This window comes from Hypomesus nipponensis, chromosome 13, assembly GCF_054491055.1.
Source record: "Hypomesus nipponensis isolate SF chromosome 13, ASM5449105v1, whole genome shotgun sequence".
NCBI classification, from domain to species: Eukaryota; Metazoa; Chordata; class Actinopteri; order Osmeriformes; family Osmeridae; genus Hypomesus; species Hypomesus nipponensis.
In genome coordinates, this window is record NC_140373.1 from 10,309,218 (window position 1) to 10,321,413 (window position 12,196).

Consider the following 12,196-nt stretch of genomic DNA (forward strand, 5'->3'; position numbering starts at 1 on the left):
TGGGGGAGGAGGACAGAGGCAGGAGGGAGTGAAGGGGGGACAGGCGAGGGAGGGTAGACCTGGGGGAGGTGACTGACTGACAGGACAAGGAAAGGGAGCTTCTGTGGACACACTCCCCACACGGCAGGGGGAGATATAAAAGGAGTTGTGGTCAGGGAGAGGAGAGGCCAGGCACTTCAACACTGCAGGAGTCGTGTGTTCACTTGCTGGGATACTCAAGCTGAGAGACCCGACCCCAGATGTGGCTGTCTCACAGAGAACAAACACAGCCACTTGGAAGAAAGGGGATTGTTTTGGACAACAGGTGACTGGTCTGGAGAAGGGTTTTTTGTTTTGGTAACTTTGCAGGAGGGGGTAAAACAAGTACATTTTTCATCGTTCATGTGTTTTCCAATGTGTTTTTGATGAAATGTGAAGTCATAGAGGGACATGGTCCTGTTGTTTGTGTTCACGCTGGTCTGAGGAGAGAGTAATAACTAAAGCCGAGGAATTTTTTAACACTGAGGGTTCTGGACTGTTGATATTTTGACTGGTTCCGAGTTACTTTCATTCTTGACACAGCCTTTCCCTTTTTCTTTAAACTTTTGACACTTCTTTCCATCAACTGCAACCAAAATGGCCGTTGCGTTTAACTCTGAGATTTTCAACGGCTCCATCTCAGACCCTACCAGTGGTTACCATGACTACGGGGACATGTACCTCGATGACGATCTGGATGTGTTCAGTGTTACCCTGGCAGTTCTCTATCTGGCCGTGTGTATCTTAGGTCTGGCGGGAAACTGCTTGGTCATCGTTGCCATTTTGAAACTGGACAAGATGGCGTCCGCCACCACGGTGTACATCTTCAACCTGGCCCTAGCCGACGGGCTCTTCATGGTGGGCCTGCCCTTCATTGCCATCCAGAACTTTCAGAACAGCTGGGCCTTCGGAGACCTGGCCTGTAAGCTGGTGATGGTTCTGGACGGGATCAACCAGTTCACCAGCGTGTTCTGTCTGACAGTGATGAGTGTGGATCGCTACATGGCGCTGGTCAACCCACTCCGCTTCGCCCGCTGGCGAACCCCGCACCGCGCCAAGCTGGTCTCCGCCTTCCTGTGGCTGTTCTCCCTGATTCCCGTCCTCCCCATGGCCATCCACTTCTCTGTCCACGACAGTCTGTGCACCATGGATCTCCAGCTGGCCTCGGACTCCTGGTGGCTGACCTTCATCTGCTACACCTTCGTCTTTGGCTTCGCCCTGCCCTTCACCATCATGACCGTCTCCTACACCGCCCTGGTGGTCACTCTGAGGACCCAGCGCCGCCAGGACGCCGCCCCGGGCCACGAGAGCCACCGGCTGGAGAGGCAGGTGACCAAGATGGTGGTGGCGGTGGTTGTGGCGTTTGGCGTCTGCTGGCTGCCGTTCTATGCCTTCAACTTCTGCTCGCTGTACCAGAACGACCTGGTGCTCACCTTTGCCCAGGGGTTCGAGTTTGTGGTGCTGCTCTCTTACTCCTGGAGCTGCGCCAACCCCATCATCTACGCCTGTCTCTCCGACACCTTCGGCCGACACTTCCGCACCCTCCTCTGCCCCTCCAAGAGATCTCCCAGCGTGCACTGCGACAGCGAGACCGAGCGCTACGACCTTCACGACAGCGCGGGTGGGCGAGACGCCAGCGTGATGGCTTAGAGAAGTGAGGGAGTGAAAGGTCAAGCGGACCCCGCGTGCGTCTCCGTGTGTCCCCGTCACGACACGCCGGGTTCCATCAAGATGCATGGACACGTCTCTCTTCCTAACGACTTCACACCTTTCCAATCCTTCAAGCCGCCCGTTAATGAGTCTGGATTCTTGCCCGGCCCAGCTCCCAGGGACAGGACCTGACTAGTCCTATAGTGTCCACCGACGGGAGGAGTGTTTACGTAAACCAGATTAGGAGTTTGTGCAGCTGCGAGACTCATAGCCGGTCAGTAAATCTGAAAACATCTTTTTTTTCTCCAAATGTTTATCAGATTATCTTTGCTTTGCAGTGGACTTATTTGAGGTGGTGTTTTTTTTGTGTGTTTTTTTTGTTTTTTTACAATATGTTTGTCCTGATCCCAGACTGCCACGGTGTTCAGACTAGTTGCCCCTGCTTCCGATGATGTGCTTATTAAGACTGGAAAGGCTACCGCGGCTCCTAAACTCCTGTGTTGTCTTCACGTGCCAGAACTAATGAGACGACATGTAAAAGAGTAACGGAGATGAGGGGAGACAAGTAACCAATCAGAGGCGACCGGCTGTCTGCAGCTCTCTCTGCCTCTGCAGGCAGCCATCACAAAGACCCACTGGCCCAAACCACAAAGCACCCAGTTGACTCAGTGATGGTTAGTTTGATCTGTCTCTCTCACCCACCGGTTGAGCATGTCAGGGAGATTGAGTGAGATTGCATGTGTGTGTGGAAGAGTGGGGGTTTGGAGGTGGGGGTTCAGTGTGTGCGTGTGAAAGTGTTGGTCGTACAGTATGTGTTCGAGAAAGTGTGTGTGCGTGATCAGGAGCACAGTATTTATATGTGTTAATGGGGTATACTGTATAGGTTTGTTTGTTAAAGGGTGTGTTTATCGGGATGTAAGTGGGTGTTTGTTAGAAAAACAACAGTGTGTGTGAGGAGGGGAGCACAGCATGTGTGTGTTAGAGTAGGTGTGTGTACATGTGGTTGTGTAAAAGATCTCCCCTGTTAATGTTCTCACCTCCCATATGAGCACTTTCAGATTAACTGTAGACATGTGGGTGATGTCATTGCTGTTGCCATGGTAGTAACTGCAGAGTCGCTTTGTTCAAGGGAAGAAGAAACTTTTCTGAAAGTACAAGCGCAGGTTGTGACACAAAGTCCAGCATTGGTTTATATATGCAATATACACAGATTTGTTTTTGTTGATGAACACTTTATACCGGATTTATAATGCACAAATACACAAGTAAATTACATTTAATCATTTTTGTTGTAAAGAATTGTCTTACTGTTTGTTTGACTTTCTGTTTGTCCTGGCTTTATTTCTCAGTTCCTGACTAAATTATTCAGTAGCGACTGTATTATTCAGTTAATGAATACAGTTTTTAGCATAAGCATTAGCAACAGAAATTTCCTTTCCCAACAAAAAAGGTCAATACTGTAAATGTTCAATATTCACTACTTTCTTCTGGATTTCTTTTTTGTTTCTAACTTTTATTGTGAAACTAAATTTCATGCACTCAATATTCAAATGCCATTTATAAATACACACAGCAGTTTAAATGTAAAGTTCACTATGCTCACTGACACAACTGTAACAACTTTCTGTACTACTATACCCACAGAGAACAGTAAGTAAACAAATAACATTAAAACACATAAAGGAACAACAAAAAGAACAAAAGATTTCTACGTTTGTTTCCATGTTTCCAAGTTTCTACAGAGACACGACTCATACTCATATACCTGCTTCTTTCCTGCTAGACTGGCTCGCAGCTATCTGCACCTCCATGCCAAGCCAGGGTTTTATTATTCTGCGAAGCTGAGGCGAGCTGATCGCTGAAATGTCAGAGTTTCTTCACTAGCAGCGCTGGCTGCTCGCAGCCATGTGTGTTTCATTAGCTATCCTGTAAAGTGGGCTCTGTTCACTGAAAGATTTTAAGAGCTCTCGAATTTCCAACGACTAAAATGGGCTCCTTTTTAGGGAAGGTTTCCAGACGTCATGTTGGGCTTGACCAGGCTTCTGTTGTATCGTTTCACACCCCAATTTCAGAGATCAAAAAAAGAAAAGAAAATCTTCTTCTCCAATCTGTTTTCTTCTACAGAGGATGGAAGATATGCCTTGCCCTTCCGTTTTCATCTTTAGGCTTTTGTATAAGGACAAGAAGCTCTAGAGCGACACTCGTCTACACACATTTGTGTATGTTTGTTTGTCTATCCAACAGAGATCAGTCCACACACACTTCACGTTGAACCGTAAGGCCAAAATGACCATGTCATATTCTGGCTAATAGCAGGTCCTCCTAGCGCGGTGACTGAACCACCCCCGCACCACTGTGAGTCTGAGTCCAGGGGCCACCCTTTCCTACCCAGGGTGGTTGGGCGGGTCAACAACCCAGCGGTCCAGCACACACTCTCACTTTGGGGGGGGGGGGGGTCACAGGGGCATGTTTGCTCGACTGTCACCATTCTGGAGGTTCTCTGGAGAGAGAGGATGAGGAACGAGAGCTCAGCCCATCCGATTAGAGAAGGCTCCATACTAGGTCGACCTCTGGAGGAAAATAATAAATATGTAACAGATATGACCTCCAATGGGAAGAGGAATTGGAGACGGAGCTCTCCTATTGGCCCCTTTAATTAGGACATAGTAAACCTGGAGAGAGCTCAGAGGGGATGGCATCTCCATGTTAGGTTTTAATTAAGAACGGTGCTTTTTCACCTTGTTATTTTCTCACGTGTGGTTCAGCCTCATCCCTGGGCTGTAGTTAGAATCAGCTGCAAGAGGCCCCGGGAGAGAGAGAAGGGTGGTGTAACGATGGGCGAGTGTGTGTGTGTGTGTGTGAGTGGTGGGTGGGTTGGGCGGCGTATGCTAGATCAATGAAGATCAATTGCACAATTCTACTCCCAACAGCTGTCGGGCATGTCTTAATCATTGTCTCCCTCCCTCACTCCAACGATCCCTCTTTTTTTTCTTCTTCTCCTTTTCACACCCTTGCTCACACTATCACTTTGTCTTTTTCACCTTCTCTCTCCCACTCTAATTTTCTCATTTTTCTCGCTGGCCCTCTCCCTCTCTCTTTTACTCTCTCCCTGGCACGCCAGTGCACACGCACATCTCCCACACATGCCTCTGCACATCATTCGCAAGTATCCTCGTCTCTTAAAACTTTTGTGGTGTAATTGCCCAAAAGATTCATCCAGATTTATACATGTGCTGCAATGATAAAACCTCCAAGTCCCCCCCCCCCCACCCCCCATGAAAAACCATGGGAGATCATTAGATTCTCTCACACTGATAAAATATGTAGTCTACGTATGTGTGTTTTTCTCGTGTGTTTAGCACATTGTGTACTGTGTGTGTGTGTGTGTGTACTGTGTGTGTGTGTGTGTGTGTGTGTGTGTGTGTGTGTGTGTGTGTGTGTGTGTGTGTGTGTGGTAGAAAGTCTGACAAGTTGGAAGAGGAAGATAATAGACCAAATAAGTCTGAGCTGCTATTACAACTCTGTGTCAACATTTGAAACAGGAAGTTACAGAATAAACAAAATCAATTCTGTTCTCATGAGATCACCGTTTATAGAAAAATAATTTCTCCCAATTTAAATGGACATCACAAAGTAGCCTCACACAGATTAGGTTCAGCTCTGACTGAAAACACAATTGTCAACCTTCTTTTAAAACCTGAAATTGACTGTGGGCTGAAATGGTCTTGGTGGCTCCAGGTGATATTTGCTTTCAGTGAATACAATCATCTTAATATCCTGTTTCCAATCTAATGTCACAAGACCACGCTGTGTTCGAAATTGATAGGAAACACTTGTGACGTGTCACTCTCCATCTGCTGACTGCATTGCTGCAACTCTCTCTCTGTCACCCTGACAGTGTGGGGCCAGGGATATCAGGGAGGATCAATGTCACACACGTGACTTTTCTCTCTCTCTCTCACACACACACAAACACACACACAAACACACACGCACATAGACACACACTTGCATACATACAACTAACACACACAACCAACACACATGAACAAACAGCACCAACACAGAAATGCACTGACGGCCACATCAGTAATATCTCTTACCATTTAGGAGGCCATTAAGCAATGTGCCTATGTCCATCATTTATACACACATTGTATACACACAGCGACTGGGAGGTACTGCACAAACAACATCCAGAGATGAAGCGGTGGTAGAGGATGATGATGATAAGGTCACATTTGAGATGATAAAAGAAGATATAGATTACGTAATATCAAGGAGCATTTATTTTCAAGGATGTCAAGGTTGATTAGACAACAAGCAACAGACTGAAGAAGCAACATAGTTTTCAATGTACATTTCTCAAACCAATAAAAACGGACAAAACCCAAGTACATTCTTCAGTGTTAATGTGGCAATGACAATGATCATGTATTGATGTTTACACTTTTAGGACAACACTTGTTTGCTCAGAGATTGAGGTCAGGGGTGAAGGCTTATTGGAGTGTTTTACATTAACGTATCCAAGGCTGAATGTCTGTTGTGTTTTAGGTCCACCAAGGCTTTTCAGTCATTCCATAGATAAAGGCCAAGGGCCCGTCAAGGGATTTGACTGGAGTTGAGATTTGGCCAAACACAACAAACTTTCTTATCACAATTGTTCCATGGGATCTTTAACCTATTTCTGAAATATCAGAAGATTAATGTTTTTTTTTTATTTAGTAGAAAGTTGACCCGGCACATGGAAAAATACCCAGTGGGAAAATGTGTGCAATAGGGTACTTTCGCAAACTGGTCTGACAGACGTCACACAAGACGCCCGCCATCTGTGCGCGCTATAACTAGTCCTTCTCGCGCCTGTTTATAAAGAAGTGCATGGATATTGTAGAGCGGTAGACCTTGGGTAACCACAGAAACAAGGGTTCAACCAAGTGAACACCTGATAGCTGTTTACACCGGGGGCATGCAGTGTGACAGGAATGCGTCTGCCGTGATTGCCACAGAATGTCAGCGCGCAAGTATTGGTGACAGTTGAGTTTCCTCCACGCACCCCGAAGGACACTGACGCACGTTGGTTGGACTTTAGGTAGGTTTTCACGAAGGGCGGTAGGAGGAAGGCTCGTATAACGGTTCGGCTGCTCCGTCTGCATGCAGAGACTGTCTGCAACACGGGCGCTCGTGCACGAACGCGCACGTACGTGCACACGCATTCTACACACATCTCGATCTCCAACTGCACAGAGCACGACAACACGGGGGGCACTGCTCAGAGCGCTGAACAGGCTGCGTGCGCTCCTCTCTCCTTCGCGCGCCACAGTCCTCCTGTTGCGAAGAGATTTCGCAATCGTTCAGACCACCGGGATTCGGTGCCAAGACACTCCGGATACGTTGCAGTTATTCACTCGAAACTATCTGGAAATGATTTTCTGAATTGTAAATAAAACCCAACATGCACTAACTAAAGCGTAAAAGTAAGTTATTATTTGGTGAAGATAGCAACAAAAAACATTCGGAAGACTGTGCGCCTGCTGGGGTGCGTAATCAGCGAACAGGTGGAATATTAGCAAGGAAGAGGACAGCGGTATTGGTCAAAATGACGCCACCATTTGGATTCTCGACGCTTCCCAAACAGACAAGTTTGACTCCCTGGGCTACTCTTTCTTGAAATGACACCTTGCCGTGATGGAACGGATATGACCATCAAGTTTTCGATTTGAAGGTAATTGTTCATCTGAAACTTTTTTTGTTAAGTATAATCTGAAATCCTACATTTATTTCTCAATTGACCTCGGTTTATGTTACAGTTTGTGTGGCCTATTTTATTGTATTATTATTAGTATTATTATTATTTATATATACATCCAGTAACTTTCAGATAACATGATTTTCATTCGAGTGAAAACATTTGCTTTCAATGACAAAATACACACGGTTACTGTGAGGTAATTGACCGTTACTTTCTATTCTCACATTAGAATAGAGGGGCACACTACACGTGCCAGTGTGCATTCTGTTTTCAGTGCGCATATAAGGCGCTCTGGCGCACTGATTTATCTGTCCCATCACCTGTAGAGGTGTTGGACCACCAATGGCTCATGAAGGCTACGTATCTGCATATCGAAGGAACTGAGTGCGAACTACGAAGAGAAAATAGCTTTTTTGACGTTGAAAATGAGTAACCACCATTAAATATATTATATTGTGAGTAGGCTAAATGACATACTTAGAATTTGTATCAGGCACGTGTGTCGTAGTTTAAATGTCAAACACTTTCCTGTAAAAATGTTTCTGGTTCATTCCTATCGCACAGGCTCAACAGCCTCTCTCAGGGGTTACTGGCCTCAGCACGAGCGAACAGAAAATCTGCTTTATGCGTATCTGCTTTATGCGTCTCTCGTGACACTTCGTATCAGGCTAGATAAAATGACCTTGCTCCTCACCAGAAAATCTAATACCATGTATTGTATACCACTGTAACTGTATACCATTGTGTGGGATATAAGAACGTCATTTCCATTAGTTTAAACTTCCCTTAAAATCGTCGCATATAATGGCAGCTAGTGGCCAGATCAGATCGATTGAATCAACATTTGTCCTGTCTTCGGTGTATAACACGAACAAACACACACAAACACACACACCACACTATCGTTCTCTCTCCCTCTCTATCTCCATCTCTAAATGATTTGTCTTTTTCAGTCAGACATCTTTTTTGTTTCGCTGTCATTCCTTTTTCTGTCAGATTGAAGAAGATTGAGTGTGCTAAAGCTCTATACTACATCGACCTTGTCAGTGTTGCCATGGTACTTTTTTTGACCAAGTTGTGATGTTTTTCTTTTATTCTTTATGAATTCTTCATGAATAATTTCACATAATTTCTCCTTCTCTCCCTCTTTCTATCCCTCTTTTAAAACCTCTCTGCTTGATAACCCCCCCCCCCTCCCTGCTCTTTCTACCTCTCCCTCTCCTCCCAACATCCTCCCTCTCTCTACGTATCTTCAGGTGTGATGTGATTCTTTTCAATACCTCCTCCCTCAAACTGTTAACACACCAGCCCAGCCCAGCTTCCCACCTGTCTCCCACCAACCAACCAACCCGCCCCCCCCCATCCCCTCACTCAACCCCACCTCCCTCTCCTCCCCCTCCTCCATCAACCCACCATGGACCCCTGGTCGCTACTCCCGTCTCCCCCCAACCTCTCCCTCCCCGAGCCCCTCTTCTACGACAGCTTCCTCCCGGGGAACGAGTCGGACCTGGGCCCGGACGGCAACCGCTCGGCGGAGGACGGCGAGGCGATCTACGACAAGACCAGCTCGGTGGTCATCACCTTCATCTACTTTGCCGTGTGCGCCGTGGGCCTGTGCGGCAACGCGCTGGTGATCTACGTCATCCTGCGCTACGCCAAGATGAAGACCGTCACCAACATCTACATCCTGAACCTGGCCGTGGCCGACGTGCTGTGCATGCTCAGTCTGCCCTTCATCGCCATGCAGCTAGCCCTGGTGCACTGGCCCTTTGGGGTCGTGCTCTGCCGGGTCGTCATGACGCTGGGTAGGTGGGAAGGCAGAGTGGGACGGGGGAAGGTGGCGAGTTCCCATCCTAACCGGGTGATCCATCCTAAGGGATGGGTGGAGTTCAGAGGTGGTGTATTTGACTGCAGATCCGGAGGTTGGATGTTTGAATGATTAATGTCGTTTTGGATGAAAGGGCTTCTGAAATGAGCTCTTGATGAGCACAGATGCTGTGGAAAATGACCCTGAGGGTTTCAGTTCCTCAACATGTTTATTTAGTGTTGTGCTTTCATGCAAGGCAGTCAGTCACTCCCCTGAAATATCTTTCATCGTAAAACCAGAAAATGTGTGATGACTAAATAAATTCCTGTCCTCTCCTCGCCCAGACTCCCTGAACCAGTTCACCAGCATTTTCTGCTTGACGGTGATGAGCATTGACCGTTACCTGGCAGTGGTTCATCCCATAAGATCCACCAAGTGGCGCAAGCCCCGGGTGGCCAAGGTCATTAACCTCACCGTGTGGGGCGTGTCCCTGCTGGTCAACCTGCCAATCATGATCTTCAGCGGGCTAACGACCAATAAGAAGCAGGCTCACTCGTGCACCATCGTGTGGCCGGAGCCCCAGGCAGCGTACTACACGGCCTTCATGTTCTACACCTTCTTTGTCGGCTTCTTCCTCCCGCTCACCGTCATCTGCCTCTGCTACCTGCTCATCATCGTCAAGGTTAGCTCCTCGTCTTTAATCCTCTTCACTCCTCTTCCCTCCTCTTCCCCTTCTTCACTCCTCTTCCTCTTCTTCCTCCTCTTCCTCCTCTTCCTCTTCTTCCTTCTCTTCACTCCTCTTCCTCCTCTTCACTCCTCTTCCTCCTCTTCCTCCTTTTCCTCCTCTTCCTCCTTTTCCTCCTCTTTACTCCTCTTCCTCCTCTTCACTCCTCTTCCTCCTTTTACTTTTCTTCCTCCTCTTCCTCCTCCTCTTCCTCCTCTTCACTCCTCTTCCTCCTCATCCTCCTCTTCCTCCTCTTCACTCCTCTTCCTCCTCTTCCTCCTTTTCCTCCTCTTCCTCCTCTTTACTCCTCTTCCTCCTCTTTACTCCTCTTCCTCCTCTTCACTCCTCTTCCTCCTTTTACCCTTCTTCCTCCTCTTCCTCCTCCTCTTCCTCCTCATCCTCCTTTTCCTCCTCTTCCTCCTCTTCACTCCTCTTCCTCTTCCTCCTCGTCCTCCTTATCCTCCTCTTCACTCCTCTTCCTCCTCTTCACTTCCCTCGTAGCTGTGTGTTCACTCATTGTTTTTCAACAGGCCTCTCGTCCACTTCTCCCACCGAGCCCCAAAAATAGTTTCTTGTTCAACCCGAGATGACATCCTGGTTGTTGTTAACCAGGGTGATCTGTTTATAGGCTGTCGAATCTCCAGCCAGGGCCTTCATTATGTGACAGGTTTCAAAATCCGCTCCCCGATTGATCACAACGTTCCTGCTTCCTGACGGTGGTCCATCCTTGTCGTCCCCGCAGGTTAAGTCGTCCGGCATGCGCGTGGGCTCCTCCAAGAGGAAACGCTCCGAGAGGAAGGTGACCAGGATGGTGTCCATCGTGGTGGCCGTGTTCGTCTTCTGCTGGCTGCCCTTCTACGTCTTCAACGTGACCTCGGTGACGGGCACCATCAACACCACGGCCGCCCTCAAGAGCACCTTCGAGTTTGTGGTGGTGCTGGGCTACGCCAACTCCTGCGCCAACCCCATCCTCTACGCGTTCCTCTCCGACAACTTCAAGAAGAGTTTCCAGAACGTTCTGTGTCTGAAGAAGGTGGCCGGTCTGGACGAGATGGAACGCAGCGACAGCAGGGCCGACAGGACGCGCATGGTCAACGACGTCACCGCAGAGACACACAACGCGCTCCTGAACGAGGCCGCAGCCAGGGAGACGATGCAGCAGCTGAACAACGCCCTGCACAACGGGGAACTGCAGACCAGCATCTGAGGAGGACCAGAGTCAGGGGGCCCTGGGGACTGGGGCTCTATGGGGGCGGAGGGCCCTGGGGACTGGGGCTCTATGGGGGCGGAGGGCCCTGGGGATTGGGGCTCTATGGGGGCGGAGGGCCCTGGGGACTGGGGCTCTATGGGGGCGGAGGGCCCTGGGGACTGGGGCTCTATGGGGGCAAGGATTCTGGCAGAAGGGGACGGGAATGCGGGGGAAGGAGCTGGAGAATGCAGGTTCACTGGTGGGTGGGCAGCATTGGGGAAGGGGTAGTGGGTAGTGGGTAAGCGAGAAATGTCAGGCTCAGGGTTGAACTCGGTTCCGCCCATGAGCTGGCCCAGCTGTGAGCTGGCAGTCTGCTAGATGACCTTCTGGAGGAGGTTGGAGACCCGGGTGGGAGGGGTGGGAAGGGTCAGTGTTGGAATGATGTTAACCTGGTGTTCACCTGTGCTCGGATGTTGTTGGGCCCATGCCAGTGGACCTGATTCTCCCTGGGCTCCAGAGACACAGTCTGGCCTGGTGCCCGGAGATGCCTTCCTGCCCGGAAGGTCTAGAGGCGGCCAGCTTGATGGTTCAGGAAGAGGTGTCTGGACACCCCTGGGAGAGACAGGAGTGATGTAAGCGCTCCTACCACACCAGACGTGCCCTTAGCGATCTGCTATCAGAAGAACAGAAGAACGTTGAATGATCTGAAAGCAGGTGAACAGGCCGAGACTCATGTTTCATTCACACTTATGGATCAACCCTGTCCCGAGAGGACAGAATGGGGAAGCACATTGATGCCTCGACTTATTTATTGATAAAGTTGTGTTCTCCTCTTGTGTGACTGCGGGGCCAGGGCTGGCATTGATCCTCCAACTGAATGTTGCATCTGTGTTCAGTCAACGGGTTGTCGGTTGGAAAACTCTCAGACCGCTCCTCGGTCTTCAATCAGACTTCAAACCGGCCCTGGCTGTGGTACATCGTCGGGTTCTCTTTAACAATGGTGTGTGTGTGTGTTTTGAACCCTGCAACGCTGAACATTACAGCAGCTGCCGACCGTGC

The 12,196-nt window shown here is 48.8% G+C and overlaps 2 protein-coding genes across 2 annotated transcripts; both read left to right on the top strand.

Annotated features, from left to right (window-relative positions):
* Positions 1-104: 104 nt before the first annotated feature.
* LOC146259976 (somatostatin receptor type 2) lies at positions 105-3,046 on the top strand. Its single transcript, XM_084670789.1, has 2 exons — positions 105-1,942; positions 2,080-3,046. The coding sequence occupies exon 1, from the start codon at positions 616-618 to the stop codon at positions 1,666-1,668; it is 1,053 nt and encodes a 350-aa protein (XP_084526915.1). The 5' UTR covers positions 105-615; the 3' UTR covers positions 1,669-1,942; positions 2,080-3,046.
* Positions 3,047-6,553: 3,507 nt separating this feature from the next.
* Positions 6,554-11,195, top strand: sstr2a (somatostatin receptor 2a). The gene is made up of 4 exons (XM_084670069.1): positions 6,554-7,390; positions 8,674-9,222; positions 9,569-9,906; positions 10,691-11,195. The coding sequence occupies exons 2-4, from the start codon at positions 8,832-8,834 to the stop codon at positions 11,153-11,155; spliced, it is 1,194 nt and encodes a 397-aa protein (XP_084526195.1). The 5' UTR covers positions 6,554-7,390; positions 8,674-8,831; the 3' UTR covers positions 11,156-11,195.
* The last annotated feature ends 1,001 nt before the right edge of the window (positions 11,196-12,196 follow it).